Source organism: Bombyx mori, chromosome 22 (genome assembly GCF_030269925.1).
Source record: "Bombyx mori chromosome 22, ASM3026992v2".
In the NCBI taxonomy this organism is placed as follows: domain Eukaryota; kingdom Metazoa; phylum Arthropoda; class Insecta; order Lepidoptera; family Bombycidae; genus Bombyx; species Bombyx mori.
Window position 1 is genome coordinate 18,379,506 of NC_085128.1, and position 13,143 is coordinate 18,392,648.

At 41.4% G+C, this 13,143-nt stretch overlaps 1 protein-coding gene across 2 annotated transcripts; it reads left to right on the top strand.

Moving 5' to 3' along the window:
- The first annotated feature begins 344 nt into the window (after positions 1 to 344).
- On the top strand, positions 345 to 12,918 carry LOC101739815 (uncharacterized). Of its 2 annotated transcripts, none has more exons than XM_004924218.5 (2): positions 345 to 1,708; positions 10,725 to 12,918. In XM_004924218.5, exons 1-2 carry the CDS (start codon positions 1,457 to 1,459, stop codon positions 12,630 to 12,632), a joined length of 2,160 nt encoding a protein of 719 aa, XP_004924275.2. In that variant the 5' UTR covers positions 345 to 1,456; the 3' UTR covers positions 12,633 to 12,918. The 2 variants fall into 2 exon arrangements, with proteins under 2 accessions (XP_004924275.2, XP_037874972.1); XM_038019044.2 differs by lacking the exon at positions 10,725 to 12,918 and adding an exon at positions 8,015 to 9,942 and having other exon boundaries at positions 1,337 to 1,708.
- Positions 12,919 to 13,143: the final 225 nt, after the last annotated feature.

Here is a 13,143-nt window from a genome sequence, read left to right on the forward strand (position 1 = left end):
TAATGCGCGGCATGGTCCTCTCCGCTCGCCCAGAACCAGGCGCCAGAGATGGACAAAAGCCCTCTTGCCACTGGCTTGATGGCGGCGGGTCTATGTGGAGGCAGCTCACTCGAGCCGCTACGTACTGTTACATATGAACCTAACACTCCACGGTTCTCATACTCGAATAAGTAAGGACGATTCATTTATTCCCTGTTTAACGGGCAAGACATGAATCTTACCATTAGTTATGAAACTATTGGCAATGTTTCAGCTATACAAGACTAATAGTATATGAATAGCAGTAATTGAGCAAAGTAGTTTCTCGAGTCGATTACGGCCGCTAATTTTTATTTTCTAGTTAGTGGTTGTGTCCGCGACGACCGCGCGCGCTCCGTTCACTCATTTGCGTATAATCGGTGTGTTTTCACCGAGCGACGCGACACGCTCCGACACTCACGCATGCTCGCGGCTCGCTGCTCTAGAGATGAGACACGGGACGCACGAAGACACGAGCACAAGATCACACGGGCACACGACAAACAAACTTGAACTCAGGTGACTGCGTCAGGCTATCATGTAAATGGAATCAAGCGCAAAATCCGACACGCTTCCGAGAGTGAACGAGAGCCGCGAGACGAGACGAGGCTGCCGTGTACACACTCGTCCTTGCGCGGACTCGTGGTGTCTCGACGAGCCTGTACAGCCGGCGTCAGTCTTTGTCGAACGCCTGTGCAATGTTTCGACATGTTCTTCGGAACAGAGCTATCGTGTAGGGTGCTTAGGATCAGTTAGCCCCAACGAGAATGTGCCCTGTAAGGCGGTGTCCAAGCGGATCTACGGAAGAATTTCGATTCTCTGTGTTTGTACTATATACTTCATGGGGAATGCTCTAAAGAATTCTTTGAGATGATCCCATCATCTCGTTTTAGTAATGTAGTTATATCAAGGGGAAGAAGAAGGAGATAGCTCTTTCTTCAAACATGGTTACCGAAGAGTACTCAGCGGCTTGGCTGCGTCCCTGAAATCGGTAGCGACCATGAGCTGTGGTTACCACTCACCATCAAATGGACCGTATGCTGGTCTACCACAAAATATTCAAGTAACGTTTTTCATATTTAATCTCTTCAGGAATGATTTTTTTAAAGAACAAAAACATGTATTTAATTTATTCTTTATTACGATTTGTTCTTTTAATTTTGATATCAACCCAATTAGCAAAAAAATATAATAATATTAATTGTGAATATTTATTAAAAAAAAACGTTCATATAACGTGGGCATGTAGCGTATAATTTTTAAATAACTAAGAAAAAAAAACATACAGATATGTGTCAATGCTCCTGAATAGGTTCCTGAGAGGAAAGCAAATAATAGATTGACTTCACTTAGTGTGATCATCGACAGCCACAAAGAAGTGTCCCATCCCTAGTGTCACATACCGACAATCTCAAAGGAAACGGCGCGGCGGCGCAACATGCTACATTGCATATCGTCTCGCGGACGAGCTGGACAAACAAACAAGCAACATTCGACGACGGACAGTGATGCGAAGATGTCGAGCGAAGGATCGGTGATGTCGGGCGGGTCCCGCCTGCGGGAGCTCGGCCTCTACCGGACCATCGACGCCCGCACCGAGGAGTTCCTGCGGCTGTCCAAGCGCCGCCAGCTGCGCCAGGGCTGCGCGTGTGCGGCGCTCTCGGCCGCCGTCACCGTCACCCTCGTCGTTGTGAGTACCGCCAACTCTTCCTCAATGTGGGACTTCTTTTCGGCAACTGTTGATCTAACTGCTTAATGTTTGTATGTATTTATGTACCAAACTGATGTGAGCACTAAATAGCCTAGATGCGCGCGTCGATTTGGTGTTTGCACCACAACTCTCGACCCGACAACTCGGTTCGACCTTGCTCTGCTACTCCTGGGCTACGTATATGACGAAGCACTGCAAGGGAGCGGTAAAATCAATTTGACTGATTTCTTTTTCATCGTGCGATGCGTCGTGTGTTGTGATGTGAGAAATTCCTTAACGGTGTGTGCGTAACATGTGTTTTGGATCATTATCGTGTTGGAATGTCCAAACATCGGGAAGTATGTCCTCAGAATAAGGTAACATTGTTTCTTCCTGTATTTTTTTTTTATTGGGGTTGATCCATGTTTCATTCTATCAGTTTAATAAGTCCAACACCATATCCAGAAAAGAACCTCCAAATGTTTCACATTTCCTTCATTATGTTTTAATGTCAAGTGCCGTGAAGCAGTAATGCGTTTCGGTTTGAAGGGCGGAGTAGCCGTTGTAACTATACTGAGAACTTAGAACTCACATCTTAAGGTGGGTGGCGACATTTACGTTGTAGATGTCTATGGGCTCCGGTAACCACTTAACACCAGGTAGGCTTGAGCTCGTCCTCATATCGAAGCAATAAAAAAAAACTTCGTTCCAAAAAAAAAAGTAGCCAGTCATTCAGAAGCCGCGCTAAACAGTTGAAGTATAGGCAGAATCCACACTATTTCATAATTAACTGTATACTACTGTGTAATATTTTTACTGTGTAATAATTTTAATTAAATTAAATGATCCTTAAAAGATTTAATAGAGACATTACAGACAAATTCAAATTTGTTGCGATATTCGATTTTAGTGAAAGCGTTACACAACACGGCTAAATGATGGCACTGATAAGAGAAATGAGTCTGTGGTAAAGACGATTTTAATGGGCAAGAAAGAAAGAAAATGAAGCATGTCCCTCTTTCTACAACAAAACCTCTAAAATTTTCTGAGGTAGCATATTTCTATATTATCGTACCGTTTGAAAGTGCACTCGGGTACTTTGACAGTTGCGTATTAGATTTAACCATGTCATTGACATACAGGATGAAAAGCGTGGGGGAGAGCACCGCCAGCGTTAATGGTCATGGTATCGGAGCAACAACTGCCTGACATTGATGCTCCGCCCATCTAAAAAGATAGCGATCCACTTGCAGTCTCTCGGGGATTCCGTAAGATGGCAAATTCGACAGAAGTGCCCTATGCCAGACCCGGTCGAAGGCCTTCGCGATATCCAGGCTTACAGCGAGAGCCTCGTCCTGGCTCTCCAAAACTTCAGCCCACCTGTGAGTAAGGTATACAAGAAGATCGCCAGCTGAGCTGAGCCAATTCTAGTAACTTGCTCCGACTTCGCCTAGCCCTCTTATAGGATCTAGAAGCGGCCTTGAATTTCCGCTTTTCCTCTGAGACTTTAGGGTCCTCCCCTCTCCTGTCCTGACGCATCATCCCATGCCGTGTATGCGGACCGCTTGAGGTGTGCAGTGTCCCTACTGGCGTTATTATACCAGGGTCTGCTGCGACCTCCAAGAGGAACTTAGAGGAAGGTTTGAACAATTACATCCCCTGAAGCACTACGTATTTAAGTCGGTCCGCACAGACGTCAGAATCACCAGAGGAAAGTAGAGTCATCTCCATGGGTAGAATGCGTAAAGCTCACGCAATCCATCCCAGTTTGATACAACCTAACTCTTCGACACACGGTCGTCGTTCGACGATCAGGACGAGAGAGTGGAATAGCAGCGCGGATAAGGCAGTGATCAGACGATCCAATCGCAGCGTTGACCACCACACTGTGTCCGGCTGGATCGGTGGACAGTTCCATCACGTCTCCACTCTTTCTAAGTCAGGCGACGAATGTGCTTCGATTCAACCCGAGCGATGACACTTGGACTCTGCTGAAGCACACCATTTGATGTTTGACGAGTAGTTGCGACTCGCATCCACTAGGTGGCACGCGTTCGCTTCGTTTGTCGCATCCGCATATATATAGGTATATACCTGATAATTGTAGATGTGATGCGTACCCTGATTTGTGCTCATAATACTCGTGTAAAGAGCGCGGCGGAGAGATCGGATAGCACGTGCGATCACACGCGTTATTCTAAAAATATAACAAGCAATTTTTTTACTGTGCAATTAAAACCAAACGTCAGGGATTGTTACAAAAATTGATTCATTGTAAACGCTGCCTTCGTTGTAAATGATGCGCTTCGTAATAAGGTGACACCTCCGACCGTGACTAATGCGAGTTTGGAGTTCAGTCCCGCGCACCCCTAGCACATAGACTTCCTACAAACTCTTCAATTTCGCTGCCTGAATATGGATCTTTTATTTGTATTTTTTATTGCACTGACGGATGGAGGAAAGTTATATATGTAAAATACAAAAGAACATAAAATAAATCAAGTGTGATCGAGCTTCAATAATTGGGAAGTAAAACGAGCTGTTTCTAGTAAGGATAAGGAAGTATTCTAGTAAGGATTGCAAGTATTGTAAAATCGCTTCGGAGAAGGTTGATATAGCACCAATAAGCGGTAAGGAAATTATCAAACACATTAAAAAGATGAAGCAAGACAAAAGCCCAGGACCCGATGGTTTACAAAATGAGGCTATAAAGACTGGTTCTACTTTGTTAGTTCACCCTCTTACTTACTTGTTTAACAAAGTACTCGATACTGGGGAAGTGCCAGAACAGTGGAAAAGATCCGATATAATCTTACTGCTCAAATAGGGAGATCCAAATGACATAGGCAACTACAGGCCTATTAGCCTCCTTTCGAGTATGTACAAGCTATTCACATCAATTTTACAAAGCAGAATGACTCCAAAAATTGATGAACACCAGCCGATCGAACAAGCAGGTTTCCGTTCGGGTTTTTCCACAATAGATCATATACATGTTATACAACAAGTTATAGAGAAATATAAAGAGTTCAATAGACCACTGTACATAGCTTTCATCGACTATGCTAAAGCCCGATACAATCGTACAAATTTCATATGGAAAGCCCTAGATAAATGTCACGTTCATGATAAATACATAAAAATATTAAAAAACATCTATGATGGAAGTATCAGCAGAGTCAAACTGGAAAAACGGGGAGAGGACATAAACATCTGCCGAGGAGTAAGACAGGGTGATCCTTTGTCGCCTAAGCTGTTTATAGCAGTACTACAGCTTATCTTTGAAAATGTACACTGGCCATCGAACGGAATCAAAGTAAATGGGAAGCGACTTACACATTTGAGATTTGCTGATGATATCGTTCTCTTCGCTGAAACAAACGAAAAACTCGAAAAAATGATAAATATTTTAAGCGAGGAAAGCGAAAAAGTCGGTCTCAAAATGAACCATGACAAAACCAAAGTAATGACAAACAGTAGTACTGATAAAATCAGCTTGTATGGCAAACCGTTAGAGTACGTAAACAGCTATATATATCTCGGAAAATTAATTTCATTTAAAGACAACAACGATGAAGAAGAAGTCGAACGCCGAATCAATATAACTTGGAGAAAATTCTGGAGCTTAAAGGAAATTCTAAAAGGGTCCTTCCCTCTTCATCTGAAAAAGACTGTGATGGATACCTGTATTCTTCCGACTCTCTTATATGGGTGTCAAACATGGACTTACAACACAAAAATAAAAACAAAATTAGCGACCTGTCAGAAAGCGATGGAAAGAAGTATTTTGAATATAAGAAAAATACAAAGGATAAGAAGCGAATACATTAGAGAAAAAACAAAGCTGATAGATGCTCTCAGGTACGCTCTGACACAAAAGTGGCGCTGGGCAGGACATCTTGCGAGAGTATATCTCGATGGACTGTGATGGATAAAAGATGGACATTAGAAATTACAACATGGGAAGGACCAGCGGGCAAAAGAAGAAGAGGACGACCAAGAAGCAGATGGATCGACGAAATAACAGCAGCAACTGGAAAAGAATGGAGAAACAAAGCCAAGGATAGGGAAGAGTAGAGCAAGCTGGAGGAGGCCTATACCCGAATGGGGTTCCAAGCACAAGTTTATATTTAATTTTGTAATTTTTATTTGATAAGGTGTTTTTTTCTTTTCTTCTATTTGTGTTTTGGAAATAAAATGGGCTTATTATTATTATTATTATAAAACGAGCTGTTTGTTAATAAACTCTCAGAAACTCGACATAACTATATACACTACTAGCGACCCGCCCTCGCTTCGCTTCGGAAACATTAAAACACACATGAAACCAAAACAAAAAAAATAAAAAATAAAATAAAAAAAGTAGCCTATGTTCATCAGGAACAATGTCGGCTTCTAATGGAAAAAGAATTTTTCAAATCGGTCCAGTAGTTTCGGAGCCTATTCGAAACAAACAAACAAACAAATCTTTCCTTTTTATAATATTAGTATAGATCAAATAAAAATAGTCACCGCTGTAGTACAGCACATCGCGTGGAGCGAAGCCCTCGGACACTTCTAACTGGAACAAATTAAGGCTAAGTTCATATGACCGCACGGTAAGTAGTTCCGCGCGGTACAAATCAATCTAAACAGTGTTTATTGTTCAGTATTGTTCACATAACCACGCACCACGCGGCACCACGCGGCACCACGCGGCACCACGCGGCACCACGCGGCACCACGCGGCACCACGCGGCACGGCGAGCTTCGCGCAGGCTCTTGTACCGCGCGAGCTACAAGTTCTCAAAACTGTATCGACATTTACAGTTTTCAACGCTATCATATAAAAAATCTAAAGGCGCAACTGACATTCTAAACTAGTTAAAAAAAATCTTCGTGTAGTCTCAGGTGGGGATCTAAAGTTACAAAAAAAGAAAGTATTTCACTTAGAACAAGATGCACCCAGTATCGTCTTTGTCTTCTTCTCCGACGTTTCAGTTTTCGGTATAAAATCCATAAGCAAATTGCCTCTTCCACGTCCATTCCTCAAAGTTGATGCCAGACTGTCGCGCGTACATATTCTGTCGTGTGAATGCTTCCACCGCGCGCGCGGTCATATGAATTTAGCCTAAATCAGCGAATCCGCATATTGATTAACATAGAAATGCTCAACCCAAGACAAATACCGAGATGGCAAATACCTACTGTTTCTGTCTCTCTCATACCTATAGATACTTTTTATCTTTTATTAGGTACTTATAATATTAAGTTATGTTATAATACTAAGCCGGATCAGTATTATGCATATTGACTAGTTATTTCTACTATAAAATATAATTCCCATGCACCACATTTTCACCCGGGAATCTGCAATGTAAACTATACTATGTATAAAACTGGGCTTCACTCGGACAGGGCAGGGGGATCGTCTGGGTGGCTGCCACTAGTGCGGGGACATTGTCCTCCAATATCTAAATTATGTCTATGTATATTTGTATATTTGCCTGAAGCCTGAAGACTAAGTCGTAAATATCGACATTGAATTAAAGAATGGACTGAGATGGTAACACGAAGCTTGTGTTTATTTCATTGGTAGGTATTGATAGGTGATAATCTAGAAATGTTAAAGGTGAACATTCGTATGTGACTTAATCCGTATTTTTTGTAAGAATAGTTTATCTAGTAAAAGCACAACTACAAAAGTAGTTGATCAAAAACTTATAATAGTGACAAGCGGGTTATAAAGATGGATAGTGGCGCTTGACAGATCTCTGGTGGCTAACAGCACTACAGCGTGTTGCGATAACTCCGGGCTGCTAATGTATTTAAACTACTCGTACACGAGCAGGTAACAAAGTCCGGTCACAGTACAATCCTGATCTTTGTGTTTGAAGTGAAACTTCTTATGCGACTTCCAACAAGGTTGCGTTAAACGTTTAACGCTACCATGGAATAGAAAGAAACAGAGCGAAAGTGAATGCGTGGCACTCGAACGCATGCGCGTAGTATTCTTGTTACAGGCCAGCGCGAGCGCTAGCAACGAGTAGCGTCCAATATTTTAAGGAAGTATTAAAATATATATTATTATTACAAGAGCAATCTGATTTAAGGATGAAAAATGAAGAAAACCACAATACTGTACATCGAAAAAGAAGTCTCACTTCATTCACGTGCATCAAGTTGCACGCGCACCGTTTTTTCTCATCCACTAACCCAAATACAGCTATTGTTTACATTTTACATGTTTTACGTTGCTTCATTCATATTGTAATTAAATTAATTTAAAATTAAATCAGAAATTTCATAAGACGTTTTAAATTACAGACGGTACTTCTCGTGTACGAGTACAGTTTGCATCCTCAAAGGAACAATAGCAAGAACTTTATGCTGAACCCAAAGTGGCTGGGCTTCAATAACAACGCCGCAGAGAGCCTCGACGATCCCCTACCCACTACATTTGTATCTGATAAAGCAACTGTCAAACTTCTTCCACTGCTATTGAAGGCGCTAACGAGTAATTCCATTAAAACAAGTAACAATAATTCAAACATCAACGAAGACGACATGAACGGGCATTATGATGGCACGATGACCCCACGCGAGTATCTTGAGAAGACACAGGGCAAACTTCTCTACACCGCTAAACCAAAAACATTACCCGTTTCATACTACCGGCATCCAATGAAAACCACCGAATACTACACAAAATATAAGAAAATAAGGGACTATCAGAGAATATTTAATTATTTTCATAAAATGATCAGCGATAGAGCAAATTTTGACACTCTTTCATTAGTGAAAAGGGATTTTCAGAAGTTCAAGACACCGCTCCGAGACCATAAACGACAAGATATAAAACGAAATTCTGATGAACATGGCTATAGAGATACCCTAAAAACTTCTGACTGTCTCTGTTTGGAGAAAATTGATTTACTTTTGCGCAAACTTATAATAGGTTTAAATCAAGTTGTACCACATTTAAAAGCCATAACACAATCATGTAATTCTCAAGAAACAAAAAATAAATTGGGACCTAAAGGACAACTTATTGAGAGTCTCAGACTTATTAGTCGGGCCACGAACACAAATAAAACTAATAAAGTGCCAAGCTTACCCGCGACAAATATTTCGTGGCCAAATGAAATTAAAGACAAAAATAACATAAACCAACAACAGCTCAGCGGTGACAACAGGATACATAATGATCCTCAAACTTCAATTGCCACTCCAGTACTGAAGGTTACTAAGAAGCAAAGTACCCATCACAAACAGAATCACCCGAGAGTAACCACGCCTGGCCGCACTGGAGCTGCAACTCCTTCTACTCACGAAACTGCAACGTCTGAGATGTTTATGCATTCTGATAAAAAAGCATATAAACCAAAAAGTTCCGCCGTTCGCAAAGTTTTGAACGAATCTTATCAAAAAGATTCTAAGCTCAGTACAGAAGAATACGAAGAATACTTTAATCCAACACGAGCAGTTACAAATTTGGATTTTGTGGACGATACTTTAAGTTTAATGAAAAATAAACTAACGTACGATGGAAATCACAAAACGCAAGTTAAAAAAACAGAAATAATAAATGAGGGAATTCAAAAAGCTCCAACGTACCCAGGACAAAATAAAAATGATCTCATTGCAGAAAACAAAAAAATAACATCATCGACGAGAAAATCAACACTTTATAGCCACCATACGACAGAAAACATCAACAATGTTACAGTGAAAGAAAGCTTTAATAGCGAACACAACGATCCAAAATTTCAAGTTATCAGTACGACCTATCAAATAGCTAATTCTAATCAAAGCAATGAAACTAAATTCTATAACATCAAAACATTCATCAAAAACTCTACTTTGGCAGCAGCCGACGGGCGGGGGGACTTATACACCGTAGAGGAAATCCTAAGCTGGGATAATGTTGTAGTTGATGAAGAAAACTTCATTGGGCGCGATGAATTTCAAGAGAACGACTTCTTCAAGCTAATTCTTAATACTAATAATATAACAGCACCTAAAGTACTCGTGGACAACGACAGAGCTAATGCAACTCTTCTCAATTTGTCCACCACATACAGTTCAATGATACCACACGACAAGCCGGCTTATCTAGAGATACAGAGAGAATGGAAACGTGACGAACAAACAGACTTTGATGTAGATAATGTTAACAATAATGTTTATGATTTCTTGAATTCTTAATATTTCAATTTGATGTTATAAAGTAAACTTCGCAGTGTATGATGAAATACAGCGTTTTATTGAAAACATTCAAATTTATAAAAAAAAGACGTGTGGCACTCGGAGACTGCGGCGGTAAAGCTATTGCATAGCATTTTTTATCAACTTATGCAATTATAAATCGACAATAATAATTTAATATTAAAACAACAATAAAATAAGATCCGGCGAGAAAATCAGTGGGCTACCTTTCAATGAATCTGCTACATTGTGAGTATTTCATTTTGACCGCGCACTCACTAGAGGGCGCTACATGGGATAGAGACACGCCTTTGGATGCTAGTTCTAGCTCTCATTCGCCCAGAATCAACGGTTTAGCTAGTTTATTTTTAATGCCACTCCAATCACTGAATGAGTAGTAGGAGTAGTAATAAAATTCTTCGACTAAGCGATAGAAAATGGCACGCCCAACGCATTGTAATGTGATATAATTTTCTATTTTACAATTCCGTTTGTCGCCGATAGATGGCGCTTGACGCAAAAGCTGAATCGCGCTATCGTTGTGTTACCCACGAAATTATATAACACATTTTGATAGTACATAAATCGGTACTTAGACTTCTTACTTTAAACACTACACAAGCGCAACGTGTGAATGTGTTGAGCGCGAGCTACATAGTAGGCGTAGTGAGGGGTGGAAGGTTTTTTTCGTTACGGAATTTCAAGATTTCGCTCTCAAGTCGCGCTCAAGGCCCGCGTTAAAATCTATGCAATAGCTTGACATTTACTGAAAAGTAACTTCTAACTGGTTAATTGTGAACAACTGTAAATTATTTAATGTGTTTTGCAGGTTACAATACTAATTTATGAACATATAATTGCTGTAGAATGGACTACAATACAAAATCCAAAAACTGAGGACATAAAATACATGGCCTCCGAGCACCCCATGGCCGACAGACTCGACCGAAGCTACTTCGGATTTGATCAAGACTATTACGAACGAATGCCGCTACTAGTCAACGCCCTCCAAGAAAACAGTTATATCGACCCTGCCATTGAATTTATTCCGGCGTCAAAAACAGCTAACCAGATCCACGGAAACGTCAGGCCACCGACCTCCACTGTGGGCAATTACAGGCAGAACGCCTTTAGAAGAACCAGTCCCAGACCTTTTTTATTTGAATACAGAACCTCGACTCCTCTCCCATACAGCAAGACGTATGGCTCCAGGAGTTGGGTAGAAAAATATCGCAATGCACAAAGATTGCAAAACATCAGACAAATTATAAAGTACTTGGAAAAAACTATTAATGCTAGGTCTGGGGATATGTACTCGTACACGAAGCCGGGCGGCGCGCCGGTCGCGTTCACCGGTGTGTACATGGAGCACAGCTTGGATAATCAAAATTCTCATAGAAGCAAAGACTTAATCACACAAGATTCGACGATGGTTGAAATAAAAAAATCCAATCACCAACCTGATCCTTTGTTCAATTTCAAACCGGAAAATCCCGGAGAAGTCAATCTTCTAGCTGACGCTTTCTTTAGGTTTTCTCCGTGGCAATTCCAAAAATCCGTAGAAACTTCTAATAAAACTCCGATTGTTAGAAAAAGTTTCAACAGCAAAAGATATTACAATACCAAAATTCAAAACCACAACACAACACGAGGTGACAACGCATCATCTACTGCCGCCGACTCATTCAGTGTTATACTTAATTTGTTTCCGCTCAGCGCAAAGACAAAGGGAGACGTGCGTGCTGAAGACGCTACAGCTAAACAACTTTCTAACTTAGACACTCTTTACATCACTACATCACGGCCCATTTTTCAGTTCAAGAGGAAGCCGACTATCTCTGTTCCGCGCACTTTTGTCCGAAGGAAACCGCGGGTTTTATACAAGCACAAAGACATTTATTCAACTAATAAAATAGCATCTATGCAAAGCAGGGACGCAAACAAAACCCAACTAGTAGCAGATGTCGATCCAAGTGTCAGCATCGGCACAAATATTATACTTCACGTAAACGTGCATCCCAAAGATACACAAATGAAAAACACACTGCTAAAAGATTTCAATATTGATCCTGCAACACAAGATATGACCCAGCCAACGCCCACGACGACGGCAGCTCCAACAACCATCACCTTGTCGACCCATCAAGTCAATGACTTCCACATAGGTAGTTCCGGAATAGTTCCAGAAGCCGAGAGAAGAGCGACAACACTGCCGGGGCCAAAAGTTACTGAATTGAATATTATGCCGTCCTTGGATACGAGTGAGACTCAACGAGACCAGTCCACAGTGACACCCTGGACCGGACCTACAGAAGTGCTCAGATTCAGTCATGAAGACGCAAAGGTACCTGAGCAATACAGTATTCAATTACAAAAATATAAAATCGAGGAGGCTGCTGCCGCAAATACCAGAAAGGTTTTTCGCGGGCAAAGTCAGCCTTCCGACGAAGAGAAGGAAATTATTATCATCAAACTAAAAAATGAAAATATCACGGAGGTTACGACGGATCCGTCCACAACAGATGTTGGGGAGAGCACGCCGCGCTGGACGTACGTGCCGCTGTTGAACGGACATTACAGGAGCACGAAGCAGAGCGCGAGCGGCCCCTCCCTGCGGACGCGCTCCCGGGACGACCAGAGCACCAGGCAACGACCGCCCGGATATGTGCCCGTGTATGTTGAAATCAATCGTAACAAGACTACCGCGATCCACACAATCTCCAATGATGATGAGTGATACCCCCAGCCTCTCTTCAGTGCTTAGTACTGTCCCACCGACTGTGCTCTCTCGTCTATTTACTTTGTTAGATGCGCCTTATTTTCAGTGTTCATAGAAAATGTGTATTATATACCAGGGCTACGCAATATATTATTTAGGGGGCACTTAGTAAATAAAATATCTTTTTTATTTTATTTCAAATACTTATGTGGCACCCGGTGCGTTTAGATCATGGTTGATTAATGATGAATCATGTGTACATTTTAATATACTATTAAGTAATTTAATTAAAATGTTATTTGTCTTTTAGTTTTTGTTATTAAAAATATCCTTAAACAAGCAATTGACCCTTCACGCACCCCTTAATGCGTAGATGGGTAAACGAGATCATTGCCTGCCGTTAAGTGGTTATCGGGGCCTATACACATCAATAACGTAAATGACACCATCCATCCTCAGACATGAGTTCCAAGTTTCAAGTAGGAAGTACAATGGTTGCCCCCCCCCCCCCCCCCCCGCTTCAAGCCGA

Coding starts and splice junctions, on each gene's coding strand:
- LOC101739815 (XM_004924218.5), top strand. CDS start 1,457: ATGCTACATTGCATATCGTCTCGCGGACGAGCTGGACAAACAAACAAG. Junction 1,709..10,724: donor TCACCGTCACCCTCGTCGTT/GTGAGTACCGCC, acceptor TGTGTTTTGCAG/GTTACAATACTAATTTATGA.